This window comes from Pogona vitticeps, chromosome 3 (assembly GCF_051106095.1).
Source record: "Pogona vitticeps strain Pit_001003342236 chromosome 3, PviZW2.1, whole genome shotgun sequence".
NCBI lineage: Eukaryota > Metazoa > Chordata > Lepidosauria > Squamata > Agamidae > Pogona > Pogona vitticeps.
Window position 1 is genome coordinate 65,841,099 of NC_135785.1, and position 14,408 is coordinate 65,855,506.

At 37.1% G+C, this 14,408-nt stretch overlaps 1 protein-coding gene across 1 annotated transcript in view; it reads right to left on the reverse strand.

Moving 5' to 3' along the window:
• The window catches only part of SHTN1 (shootin 1), a 96,562-nt gene that overhangs the window by 43,024 nt on the left and 39,130 nt on the right, over positions 1 to 14,408 (reverse strand). The window contains exons 8-11 of the mRNA XM_020779957.3: positions 12,445 to 12,539; positions 6,767 to 6,913; positions 2,906 to 3,059; positions 841 to 940 (exon numbers count right to left, since the gene is read on the reverse strand). Coding sequence (XP_020635616.3) covers positions 841 to 940; positions 2,906 to 3,059; positions 6,767 to 6,913; positions 12,445 to 12,539 — 496 coding nt within the window. The remainder of the gene's footprint in view (positions 1 to 840; positions 941 to 2,905; positions 3,060 to 6,766; positions 6,914 to 12,444; positions 12,540 to 14,408) is intronic.

The window sequence follows — 14,408 nt, forward strand, 5'->3', positions numbered from 1 at the left end:
GCAGAGATAGCATTCTTGCCAGATGTAACTCAATACTCCACTTAGAGCTCTCTCCCATAAAATAACTTCTGCTGTTTACTTCAGTTATGTGATGGCACACCCTGATCCTTTCACTGTTTGGCAACAGATCTAAAGACTTCCATGAACTTTAATTTATTTAGTGACCACTTGGAGTGTCAAAGTAAGGAAATGGAGAAGAACTCTCCCAGTTACCCCAATTAAATACACATCTGCAGCTTCATTGCGGGAGTTTGTCCAAACAGCACAGATTCGGAATAACCTTCTGAATAAATGAATTTGGATCTGATATGAAGACTGTAACTCTTACAAATCATAACAGAAGAAATTCTAACCTTGAAAAAAAATTAAGAGTGGAAAAAATTGAAACTAGTCACTACAACACTCAATAAAATGATTCTGGCATGCTTGTGTCATCTGAAAACTCAATGCTCAGAAAAAAAGGCTAGCAGCTGTAGCAGAATGCAACCTAATGCCCTTCAGAAGTTTTAGACTACAGCCCCTCTCATCCCTGACCATTGGTCATGGGAAGATGGGAGTTGAAGTCAAAACATCTACTGGAAGCCATCCTGCCTGCTCTCCCACTGGCTTGTTCCATGTTTATTGAATGTCATCTTATGTCTGAATCTTACACTTGCTGATCCTTGGTACACCTACAGAAGCAAATACTTCTACCTGAGCCAGTTATTGGCAACTTGTGGCTCTCCCATCTGGCCAATAGCGAAAGATGAGGGAAACCACACTCCCAACAAAATTTGAAGGCAACCTTTCCCATCCCAACCTAAGCGTAGAGCCTAAAGTTGCAGTATGGAATGTACTTGCCTGATTGGATTGGGAGGCGGAGGAAGTGGAGGTGGCAGTGGTGGAGGTGGGGGTGGAAGTGGGTTTTCTGATTGTTGTATTCTTTTTTGAAGTTCATCAACTGTACAAAAGGCATAATTGAATCCTTCGTTAAAACTCTCTTGCACCTATGTGTCTTACAATAATGCATAAAATAGTGGGGAAATGGTGAACAGAAAGCAAAACAGAAAGTAGATAAAACAGAAAATAATGCTTTTGAAATATACACTGATTCACTAGCCAATGGACTATGGTGATTTAACACTGGCTGACAATTTCTTTTCTTTGGTGATTTTCCAGCTGCTTTCTTTCTCTTGTAGCTGCCCTCCTCACCTCTTATGGAGACATCCAGTTCTCTGAGGCATATTCACTTATGACCTAACAGTAAGGAGGGATAAAAACAGATTTCTTACAACCAAGCTTCTTTTATTTGGGGTCAGGAGGCCATGTTAGTTTTTACTTCCTATCAACCTACATTTGTGGGCTTGTCTATCTTAAAGCAACTCAGAATGACAACGTAAGCAACTTGGACCTTGAGAGATAAATCTGGAACACCCCACAGAATATCAAGCAGAAGAAGCAGGTTTCGCTCTTCAAACTAAGTGTCTCTGAACTGATTACTGGGTTTGTTTCCTTGTCATTCTCAAGAATATGCTTTTGTGGACATACAGCCACTTCAAAATCCCTGAAGAATCATTACAGTAGTTGGTTCTTCCTTCTCACTTTTTGATACTGTAAACAACCATTATTTTTCATGTTCTGGTAATAGTTAAAAGCAACGGTCATTAAAGTACACCATCAGGATGAAATGTAGTCAATACACACACTCAGGTAATTTATTTCATGTCCTATAGTGAGTGAGTCTCCTTGGTAATTTCCATAGGTTTTCCAGACCCTTTACAAGCCTGTGATTAATTTAACACACAACACGATAAAACAGTTTTAGGACTTTGCACAAAGGCATTAGTATGTTTTTCTTTTGACATTTTCCATCCACATAATCTAGCTGCTTTAGGATAGTTAAACAGTACTTCCCCTGCTGGTAACTGTATTTTGAATTTATTAAGAAATGGCAATCTTAGATAAAGAGTAGTAAATTACAGTTTTTAGCACTTAATAGGTGCAATGCTGTAAGCTGGTCAGGCACCATCCTGGCAAATAAGTCTTTGGTAACAACTAAATTACAGTAGTTGATCCATACTGTATGTACTCTAAGTGGTTTTGTCAGTGTTCCTGATGTCTTGCATTGCCCGATAAACTGGACAAATAATAGCCAGCAAGTCAGACAGCTTTTACAGTCAGATAGTGAGGGGTAAATGTTTAGCCTGATGTGCAGGGAATTAGCCACACAACTCCCATGGATTTTAGCCATTAACACCCATGGGAGTTGCAAAGCTAATTCCTTCTGCATAGTCCTTGACACAGCACTCACTTTCTAAAATGTCAGTCACCTAAGGGCACATAACACAAGGGGAAACAAAAAACCTTCACATCTGTAGGAGTTGTTGCTTTCTGACTCATAGGGAAGGGCTAAATCATTTCTTAGACTAAACGAATACCTTCTGTATCTAGAATGTCTGTGTGAATCTTTTTCATCTCTCCATGATGCCTACATCTGGGAGTATTCCGATTTAGGAAAGTACAAAACAGGTTTTCCCTTTAACTGGACAATGTGGCTTTCTAAATGACCACTCTAAGTGAAAACATTTCGAGTTGCATCCAAACAAAGTGAGTTCCAGTTAAGTCTTATGGAAATCAACAGGACAAGGCAGTAGGTTCCACACATTTTATCAGGTGCTAAGAGTAATTATCTTAGCCTGGATTCAACCCTGTATGTCAAAACATTCTTTACCTATTAACATTCCAGGCAGAATACAAACTGAAATACAACTTCCATAACAGAACTGCATGTTATGAAGCAATAAACAGCAGTAAACTAATAATTATGCAGTGGACATCTTCACTGGAATTCAATGACAGCACATTCAGTTCAAAGTCTGTTTAACTAACAGCAAAACTAAGATATCAGATTCATTTATATTTTTACCTGAGTGCTTTAGGTTCCTAACTTGTTCTTCAGCACTCTGACACTTTTCTTCTAATTCTTTTTTTTCTTCTTCTAAAAGTTCCAGCTGTTGTTTAAGGGACTTGATTTCCTTATGCAGGATCTCGTTGGCTAGCTGTTGCTCTAATTCTTCAACCTGTTATCAAATCAAATCAAATAAACTCCTCTTTTTTTCTGTACTCCGAATTATCAAAGGAATACCCAAACCAAGTCAATTGAATGATTTTTCAAAACCCATCATCCTGTTTCTGCCAGCAGCATATCCTGGATCCTTATGGACATATAGACCAATAAATTATAATAAAAGAATATACATAACCACTATTCGGCATTTAGTAGTTCAAAGTTAAACTAACATGCTAGAAATAATGAAATGTTGATTTAATCATTTTGCTTAAAGTAAATGGGTTATACTAGGATAGGCATTCCTGCTAATGGAACAGCTTCTGTCATTAAAATGGAAGGGGAGAATTTCTCTGTTAGCCCTTTACCCCACCTTAAATCTCTTCCAGAGGGTCCCCTAGCCCTCTCTAACATATCCTGTAAACTTTGATGAGAAAGAAAGAGGAAGAAGCTCCAGTAAGGCTATGAACACTCGTCTTACATAGGACCTCATCCAATATTCCTAGCACTCAAAGAAATTTTAGGCTTCTCTTCCTCCTCTCTTTAAAATCTCAAGTGTTTCTCGGGACTAAAGATTCACCATATTTTATAGTTCAATATGAGAAGTCAGAAAACAAACATGTTTTATGAATATGAATAAATCTGCTTAATCAAGGCAGTGTTTTACACTACTCTGATAGAGCAATCTGGATTTTTTAGAATCTAAGAAACATCTTTAAAGCAGCATAGTTTGGTGGAAACATTTTGACTCTGATGTCATTAAGGGCAATGACAGTTAAGGAACAACGGGTGGTTTGTTAAAAAAACTAAAATAAAATACAACCCAGGTAAAATAATACCACACAGAAATAACAATGGCAGGCAAAATCTTGCTGATCTTGTTCAAGATAATTAGGCAGGAAGGTAAAGAAATATGTGGAAGCAAGACCCTAAAATTTAGGGCCAAATCAGACATCAAGCTAACTGTAAAAATGCAAACAATCAATTAATTAATGCTGGTTGCTAAAAAATGTAAGTAGCAGTTGTGGGATGGATGAACCAAAAGTGAAACCACAGCTGGTGTAGAGGAAGCGTTTAACCCATTCCATGAGTCCATTGAAAAATGCATCTCTGAAATAAGTTCCTATCACCTCTACCGCAACCCTTCTCTAGCTCAGAAAATGCTCTCTACATGTGCTGAATTAGAAACATTATTGTGTTTAAATGAAAGACAATATTCTGGGAATTCTGCAGAAGTTACAACATCTTCTCTAAAGCTTTAATGTCTGCTGTTGTGCACCCTTATTTACTGGTTACAAATATTGGCTACTTGTATTACTGACAACAGCAAACTATAGATGTCATGTGACAAGTTTCAAACATGTAGCATATTAGTTTCTTTTAGTATCCGTTGGTTTTTCAAATGCAAAAACTCACTTGCTTTTTGAATATAATTCAGTGCTGACAGCCAATAATTGGACATGAAGAACAGTTTTAAAAATTGCTCCCCCAAAACCTGTAATGATCTCATCACTTAGCTTGTATTTAAAAAACAAACAAAAACATTTTATCAGTGATTATTTGCACAGATATTTTCAGAAGTGAAACACCTACATTTTAAAGGAAATTAAAAACCTAAAAGAGCTTATTTTTCTTAGTTTTTTTACATCTTAAAGCAATGAACCACTAATGTAAGTTATTAAATGATCACTTATTTTATGTTATTATTGACAAACACACTTTCCCTAACCCCTGCTGTTTGCAATTGGTGAATTATAGAATATGTGGGTTGAAGAGCAGAAATACACTAAAATGAAGACCTCTCTCTGCCCTTTAATACAAACAATTTGAACAAATCTGGAAAGCACTCCTTTCCTAAAAGCTGGCAATTACTCAACAAACATATGTACATATATTTTAGAAGCAATTATGTCCTTCCTTTTGCTATTCCTGAAAAAAACAGAGGAATTAGCATTGCTTAATCTTAACAATCATGATTCACTTTCCATTCCAAACAGTTCAATACTTCCAGTAACACAGATTTTTTTTAATAATAGAAATCTGCAGTATTTACTAGAAGCCAGCTACATAATTCAGTTTAGAGCTCAGTTCACCATTTTGGAACATGATGTGATTCAGTCTCAAAAGATTTGCAGACAGTGCAATTGAACACAGGTCTCGATGCTAATCTGAGATGTTAATGTCCAAAAGGGTGTGCTTTCCAGTGACTATCACTAGAAAATAAACAAAAAAATACTATATTTTAATATATAGAATTGTTTATATTATTGGGTGTAATTTCCTGAAACAGCAGCTGTGCAGGGGATTATGCGTGCTATAACTGCAGGCACATGAATGCAGAGATTTTGATGCTACATTTTTGAAGTCTGGTTTTGAAAAAGATGGACTGCCAATAATCTGTTTATTCCTTGTGAAAATGGGAGGAAATGTTCAGGCATAGCTGATTACTCTGGGAGAACCACGGGTGCTACTCTTCAGTTAAAATAGGTGCCATGATTTTTGTTCAAGAACAGCCTTTCAGTCTGTATCCAAAGTGGAACACACTTATTTGAGCTCTCTCGTGGATCTTTGTTCTCACAGCCAAGCCTTGTTCTGTAAACAACAGATTTTGTGGCCTAAGAAACAAACATAGGTGTAACAAATTCACCTTTCAAAACTAACATAAAGAATGGAATCCACTGGATGTCCAGTGTTTTTTTGGGGAGGGAGTACAATAAGCTTTCTACAGTGGACCCTCGATTTACAGACGGCTCAATTTACAGACTTTTCGAGTTACAGACTTCTCTGGCCACAAAATTTAGGTTCGACTTGCAGCCAGAGAATCGACCTACAGACCAGAAAAAAACCAAAATGGAACCATATGGAACAAAAACGGCCGGTTACAGGATTAATCAGTTTTCAATGCATTGTAGGTCAATGGAGACTCCACCTACAGACTTTTCAACCTGCAGCCACTGTTCCAATACAGATTAATTCCGTAAGTAGAGGGTCCACTGTATCTACTTTTTAGTCATACTGAAAGGGGACATCTAGGCATTCCAAGCAGGAATTTTGAATTTGTATGCCATTTTTCTATAGGTCCTAAGGCTTTCATTCACCCCCTGAGAAATGTATTGAATAAGGTTAACAAGAAATCATAAAAAATAAATAAAAATGTACAGGATTTATTTTTTTCAGTGTCAACAGCAATAGATTGAAGAGCTGGTAATGGAGCAGCACAATCATGAATTACATTTTTAAAATAACTTTCCTAATTGTTTGTCATAGAAAGCAAGCATGACAACTTATGAGCCACCAATGTCTTGGTACTGTATGTGCTTAACTTCCCACCATTTAAATTAGAAGGTTTACTGAACTCTGGATGAGTCACTGTATGGTTCTGTAGGTCACATGCTGGGGAGAAGCAAATGAGTTCAAACACCATTAGCAATGGAACAACCATTTTCTATTTTTATTTAATTCTGTACTGTACAGTGCAGTGTCTTCCTACCTTGATATTGTACGAGGCAAATGTTCATCATCTTGAACAGTGGGTGAAATCTCACATTGGGGGACCACTAAAATAAAAGGGCCTTATTAGGCACAACTGATTTATATCTTTCTGACTTCAGATCAATATGTACAGTATGTGCTATGTAAGACTAATGTTGGCTTTAGCCCCATATGTTGGTTTGGAAGCCAAACAAAGGACAGCATAGTCACTGGGAATACAATTCTTACTTTTTGATGGTGTTGTAACCTCTCTTCCTCCAGAATTTGGTTTAGCTTTGCATTTTCATCCAGAGCTTTCATAAGCTGTTCGTCAGCACCAGAGTTTTGCAGGAGAAGTTGGCTTTGCCGTTTCAGCTTATTTTGTTCAATAAACATCTACAGAAAATGATAAGATAAATTGCACAATAGATTATTTGAACTGCATTAATCTTAGTTGTACATATGGAAATTCAATTCCATTTCAAAACAGCCAGAGTCAGCAAGCATCAGAGTACTCTATAGGCATAACAGCGTTTCTGCTATCTCCTTTGTAGGCTAGTAGTTCAGAAAGAAGCATCTATGATTTGATGTTGGACCACCTCCCAGAAACCCCAGTCAACACTGCTAATGGCAAGAGATTCTTGGAATTGTAGCATTCTATTCTGGGAGCTGTAACAGGAATACCAGAGATACTGAACTGGAATGTAAAGCAGAGGAAGTCCCAGAATAGAAAAACACCCCCTAAAAGGTAAGGAAGGTAAAGAAAGGCTACATCTCTAATTTTCATGCATCCCTTCAGATACAAACATTTTTACACTTTAAAAAAAAAGACATTACTGAATCATTTTTAAGATGTCGAAATGTGAAGTAAAGGAATCAAATAAATTTTCAATACACTGCCCATAGAAAATACATACATATGTAGAATCAGATGACTACAGATGTCTGTATATAGTTGCATGCAAAGTTCTTTGGCTTATATATAAAGTTCACATAATGGGGATTTTTACTATACTGCAATAAGATTTCACATTAAGCAGTGTTTTATAGATGGTGGCTCTATATCTGGGAAGTGTAACAGCAAAAATCATATACTAGGGTGTTTTGTTTTGTTTTTGCAACAAGTAGCTCAATGTAAGATAGTTTCTTAAATGAAAAAGAAATGCAAAATTGGGCCTAATACAGACTCATCAGAAAAGATTAGAAGGTGAGGGAATTTTGATCAATATGCTAGACACAGAACAGCTACTACCTATTGTGCATCATAATGGATCCTTTTATTTATGAGAGAAAAAAGTAAAGTAATTATTTAAAAATTACCGAGAAATTGATCTATATCAAAAGTGGAGATGTGTTTTAGGATTACTGTATTAGAAACAGAATGCCCCATTATTTATTGTCCCGATCTCATGTTGTTAATTTACCAGCTAAATTAACAGTAGAAATAATAGCAACAGCAGGTTGACAGAAACATTCTTATTACCCCTTATATCAGAATAGTGTGTTATTAGACCAAAAAAAAATTTAAAAATGAAATCAGATATCTATTTATTTATTTATTTATTTATTTATTTATTTATTTATTTATTTATTTATTTATTTATTTATTTAGACATGCATATAAACATATACACAAACAACTTTCACACACTACTTTGATCTATTGGTTTGTGATCAACAGCATTCTCTATTTTTAGACGCCTCATCACCTGGTGTTTTAACACTGTTGAGGTCGCCGGTACTGATGACATCTCCCAGTGTCATTTAGAATAAGGTTAATGTCATCTTATGTGGAAAGATAAATCTCAAGAGGAAATCCAGAATGGTGGAAAAGTGAGTTCAAGGAGGAGGGTCTCCATGTGAACTAGATTTACAAGGGGTCTGGCTAGAGATTCTCCAAGCACAGAACAGGCTATCTTTAGAATGGATGCCTTTTCAGGAGCAAGGCAATAAGGGCAGGATGTAGAACTCCTGTGATCTGTTCCTCATGGATTTACGCAAACCTAACACTGAAGCCCTGGATAGGCTTGTATGTATGAAATATGCATAAGCGCTTGTGTGTACCCACGTGTGTGCCTGTATCTGTGTATATGTATGTATCTGCAGTCCTGAAATCACTCTAGCCAAAAAGCTATGAAACATATCTGTGATTATTTGAACTACCATACAGTTTGAATTATAACTGGCTATTGTAAGAAGAGAAACAGACAGCGTCCTTTATTATTGAAGACTTGCCTTTGATTTTCTGAATATTGTTAGAAATATTAGATTCCATTACAACGGAGGTCTACCTTGGCCTTTTCCCTCTAATAAGCTAAAACTTCCATTATCCTTTGCAGGTGACAGATTTAAGATTCTTCAGACAAACGTACTTGTCCCCTGACCTCACCCAATTCCTGTATGTGACAGCTGATGCTAAAGGGTGTTACATTAATTATTGCTATAGAGCAGCTTTCTCCACCTCCACCCCCAAGACACAAACTAGTCAACGCATAAGAACCTTTCCATAAGTGTGGATTTTTTTTTCCATTTAGAGAGACATCACATATTAATGGAACACTTATTACAAAATAACCCAAAGGGCATTAATGCATCTAAATGAAGTCATTGTGGAACTCATCTTTAATAAAGCCCATTGATATCTCTGAATCAACACCAGGCAATCTCATGAGAGGAGCAAAATTCCTACACAAGGAGGTCATGGCTGCTTGGGAATTATGAGCGTTTTTCTGTACTAGTACAAAAAAAAGGGGATAATAGTATTTGACCTTTTTGCATGCAAATGTTCAGTACAGGATTTCAAAATACAATGTCTGCCAAGCACTTGCTTGGGAACCCATGATGAGAAGGGCATTCTAAGTAACCAAGATAAATACAGTAATTGCACTTTGAAAGTAAGTTGTATTTTGATTTTGCACAGAACCTTTACTACTTACAGATGTAGAGAAACACAGGGAAATGAGAGGGAGAGGAAGGGATCCTTCCAAGGTTTTCTTACCTATCTGTCCTCTCAGAATCCACCATGCACTGCTGGCACATTTTCAAGTCTATCAATGTAGCCATTTGCTTCCTTCAATACTACAGTTCCACATAAGGAAGTGATTTTACAATACACATGCCATAAGCACCCTGACACCTGCTGGCTTCTCTCTACAGTGGGGTCTTGACTTAAGAACGGCCCGAGTTAAGAACATTTTGACTTAAGAACCACTCTCTCAGGAAAATATTGACTTGACTTACATACTTAGATTTGAGTTAAGAACTGAAAAAAACCACGTGGGAGGCAGGGAAAGTGCAAAATTTGAACTTTCAGTTAACTGTTGGGCAGTGAAAAGGGTGCCTGTCTGCTTCCTCACTCCTCCCAGCGTTTAGAGAGTGGATTGGGAGACAGTCTTCAGACTGCCTGGTACTGTACTGCCTGGACTGTATTTTCCCTGCCTTCCCTGAACCTTTCTTGACCTAAGGAAAAAAGAAACAAAATATCCCCCTCCAGTGGTCGAAGGCGGAATAGCAGCTTCCCGTCTATGGATGGAAAAGAGCAGATACGGATCAAATGGTTTTCAATGTATTCCTATGGGAAATGCAGATTTGACCTGAGAACTTTTTGACTTGAGAACCGCCTTCCAATACGGATTAAGTTCTCAAGTCAAGACCCCACTGTACTTCTTTCTTCCAACAAACGCAAAAACAAATATTGTTCAACCTAGGACGTCCCTGGGATATGACAAGTGATTTTATTAGATATCGCTGTACTCTGCTAGTTTTTTTTTAACCTAGCTCACTTAAAGTTCAATGTGCATACCCTCAAAATGTTACACAGAAACTATTGAATCCTCAAATAACCATCATCACCTAAGGAGGCACAGTGGGGAATCGAACTCCCAGCCTTTGGCTCTGCAGCCAGGTACCTAAACCATTGAGTTATCTAGCAGTTATAGCTAATTACATTCATTTTGGATAAGAGCAGTGTGAAAACAAAACTGCAAAGGCACTGACTTGGATACATGCAGTTCAGCCATTTTTTTGCCTCACCAAAACCATCTCTGCATACTGGGGCAGGGTATAATTACAGACTAAAAGTGGGTCAGATGACACAGGAATCCATTACCTATAAATGGTTTTGCACATTTTAGTGTAAAGCTACAGATTCAAGTGCTCAAGTTCTATAGGTGGTCCTCTGTGTTGTAATAGCACACATACCATTAGCTCCACCATTTTTAAAATATTTTATTGTTTTTTATAACATACATACCTGCAAAGAAAAAAAACCAGAAATACCTACAAACCAATAACACATAAAACTAACAAAACATACAAGACTAACAAAACATACAGGCGAGGAGGTATTTCCCATACCGGCTAATCTATTATATAAATTCTGACTACAGAAATAATATATCCATGTGCATCTGCACATGTTATATTCCACATCCCTATTTTGTGTATCTGATTAAATATCTAACATCCTAATTTTATAATAAATTTTGTAAATTCCCTCATCTGCATTTCCATCCATCTTACTCTCATCATATACATTCCTCATTTCCTCCACCATTGTTTCATGCTGCTATCTATATACTGCTTTCTGAAGAGAAATTGATTGATTGATTGATTGACTGATTGATTGATTGATTGATTGGAAATGTGATTCTGGGAATCGTCATCCAAAAACGTAACATTCCCAAACTTTGTCAAAAACTTGGCAACAATATCCTCTATAGGAAATAGATAGGTTTCCGGAGCTGCTTTAAGCATTAAAGCAGCTCCAGAAACCCATCTATTTCCTATAAAGGATATTGTTGCCAAATTACTGTGAAGCTTTGGGAACAATAATAACAAAATACCTGAGAGTTTTTGACATTTATAACTAACAGTGGAGAATCTTTCTAGTGGCCTTCAACCAGACCCTGTAGGAAAAGCGCATATTTGATTGTGTCAACACCTGACTTCACGCTTTCTCTAACACTTCAGTACAATAAAATACTCACTCCACTGGAATTAGTTCCTCAGCAAAGAAGAGCCAAATGTGAAACACAACAAACAGCTTAATGGACACAACGTAGAACAAACTACATCTTTTATCAGGAGGAGACAAGGGGACATAATTAGTGTGCCTGAGACAGAATACCCATTAAACAAAAACCATGAAGTACAGGTTGATGAGCTTAGTTTTGGCATTGATTCTGGGGTTATTGTTCTCACTGAATAAATGACTGGCTTCCAACACACGAAACTACTTACTTATTTATTTGAAGGATACCTAAACAGACGTTCTATGCTGTAGAAAAGGATGCCACAGTGTCACAGAAACATAGTCATGTAGAGTAAAAGAGAAAGTGTTCCAAATAACAAAAATAAAAGAACACACCTGTTTTAGAGAGGTTAACTAGTATCATGGTGGATTGTTCATGAGCAAAATGGAAGCCGTGGAAGTGGCTATAGCTATTTGGTGACGTGGTGGTTGCATGCCTGCCTAATGCACCAAATGACTGCGCTCACACCCATGATTTCTCTTCCACGCAGAGAAATCCAACAGACTACCAGGCACAGTTTTGCATTTATAAATAAACAGGAGGCATTCTGACTTTTTCCTCTGGGAGAACTGGATCAAATTAAATATCATTCGTTAACAATGTACCAATACATTCCATTTTCTAATAAGTGTATTATCCTGAATAAACTGGCAGAGTGGAGCCATAATTATAAATATAGTTTCCCCAGCTGAAAGGCCATTTTAGCTTACCTTTCATTTGTTTATTATAAACACCATACTCCACACTATTTAATGGCCAGTTCATGTACCATGCATTTTAAAATTCTATGGCAACACTGGAAAGAGAAGCGATATCTCAACCATGGTGGAAAAACCATCCTTCCTTTAGATCATTTTTGTCTGCTGCATGAATTGTATAATCTGACTCACATACCTCTTGTGCAAAGGACTCTGCTCTCTTCCGCAAGTTTTGCTCCAGTTCAAAGTTGACCTGTAGTTCTTCATATTCTTCTACTGCCAGTACAGACACTATTTAAAGCAAAAGAGAAAACACAACAAAACACACCACAACACAACACACAGAGCGACACACAAGGATGAATAATAAGAGATTAGGAAAGGAAAGTAAAACAACACGTTTTATCATACCACAAAACAGGATTATAACAAATGATGGCTTTGTACACCTGTAAGAATTTGAGAGAGATGATCCTCTTGTGGTTTCTGCAGGGGAAGGGGACTGTGCAAGATGACTCCTGGTGTCTATTTCAACTCTAAAACAGACTCTATGGCCAAAATCTTTGTTCATATATATATTTCATAACTTTTGGAGATAAATTGCCAAAGTTTTTTTTAAAAAAATCATTCATAGCCATTTGCACACTGAGCCATACAACTCGGCATACAACTAATAATGTGTACAGTGATTTCATAACTTGGGGCAATTCACTTCCAAAAGTTACACTAGTTGTGCTACACCAGTGTAACTAGGTAGAAGGGCTTCCTTATCACCAATGGCTTCAATACTGCATTGACTAATGCACAACCATCCAAAAACATGACTCCTTCACATTGAGGGATGGGACTCTCTCTTGTCTTTTAAACGTTAAAAATCAGTGCAGTGTTAGCTGCAGTGCTGGGAAAGGAGATCAAGAAGTAAACCATGATCTGTAAATTGTGAGAAACAGGAAAATTATGTTGAAATATAATCTTGAGATGGTTTTCAATTGCTTTGGAAAGAGTGTGCAGTCCTAATTTTTTTAAAAAAAATTCAAACTGAACTGAAAATTATATATGATCTCTATTATATAATTTTTACATTTTTAAAAATTAAAGATTGTTCTATTTTATAGATATGCTTGTGTTCATCCTTATTTTTTTCTTCAACAACAATGCATCAAATGCTTTTTTGTCATTTTCTGAGATGGAGGGAGGCTCTGTGTTTTTGTTTCAGTGATGTAACGAAGATTAACTCATGGTCAACTAAAGCAGCTTTGCATAGTTGATCTATAAAATCGATCTTAATTCTCATTCTGGCAGGAAGAACCAGGTTTTCTTGGAGTTAGCATTGGTTTATCCCAAATCTCATATTGACGTAGAACACATACTCTTGTCTGTCTGTCTATCTGTCTGTCTGTCTGAACACCAAGCACTACAGGAGTTATAATCGCCCTGAAATCAGTAAGAGTGTTTATGTCCTAGCTCAGTTCACATAGCAATATACAAACAAGGCCATGGCCTTGGACTTTCATTTAAGCAACCTGAAGTGCTCATTATCCATAAAGATGAATGCAGATTAGGTTTTCCACTTCACCCGTAAGTATGCATTGATAAGAATGGGGGAGAGGAATCTATTCTTTTACTTTTCTAGCCACTTAGGCTGGACAGTCAAAGGACATCAAGAGCCAACAAATATGTGCTAAATGATCTTGAGTAGGAGCCCTTGAGTAGGAGCCCTGTAGTCATCATTGCTGTATTTCTTGGATGAAGCCCCAAATACGCTAATGTTTCGGCTAGCTTTACATTCTTTAAACACCTACAAGATTACTGAAGTGAATGTGGACACCTGTCTACCCTTTTTCTGATTTAGTGTGTACCCCAAGGAGCCAGGGTAAATTATTTCAATTTATCATAGTACTATGGCATTATAGAGTGCACCATGCAGTGGGGAGGAGGCAAATATGGATTCCCCCCCCCCCCAGATGCGCTAGCTATCAATAGATATAACCTGTTAAGTGACAGGGAATTACCCAACCTGTACCTTAAGGAAAATAGGTTTCCCCATTACTGAAAAGTATCAATATAATCATCTGAGCTCCAAAACACCATTGTACAAAAAAATGTCTGAACTACCAGTTCATGAAATCGGGACAAACATTATTAGGAAATATTAGCCAG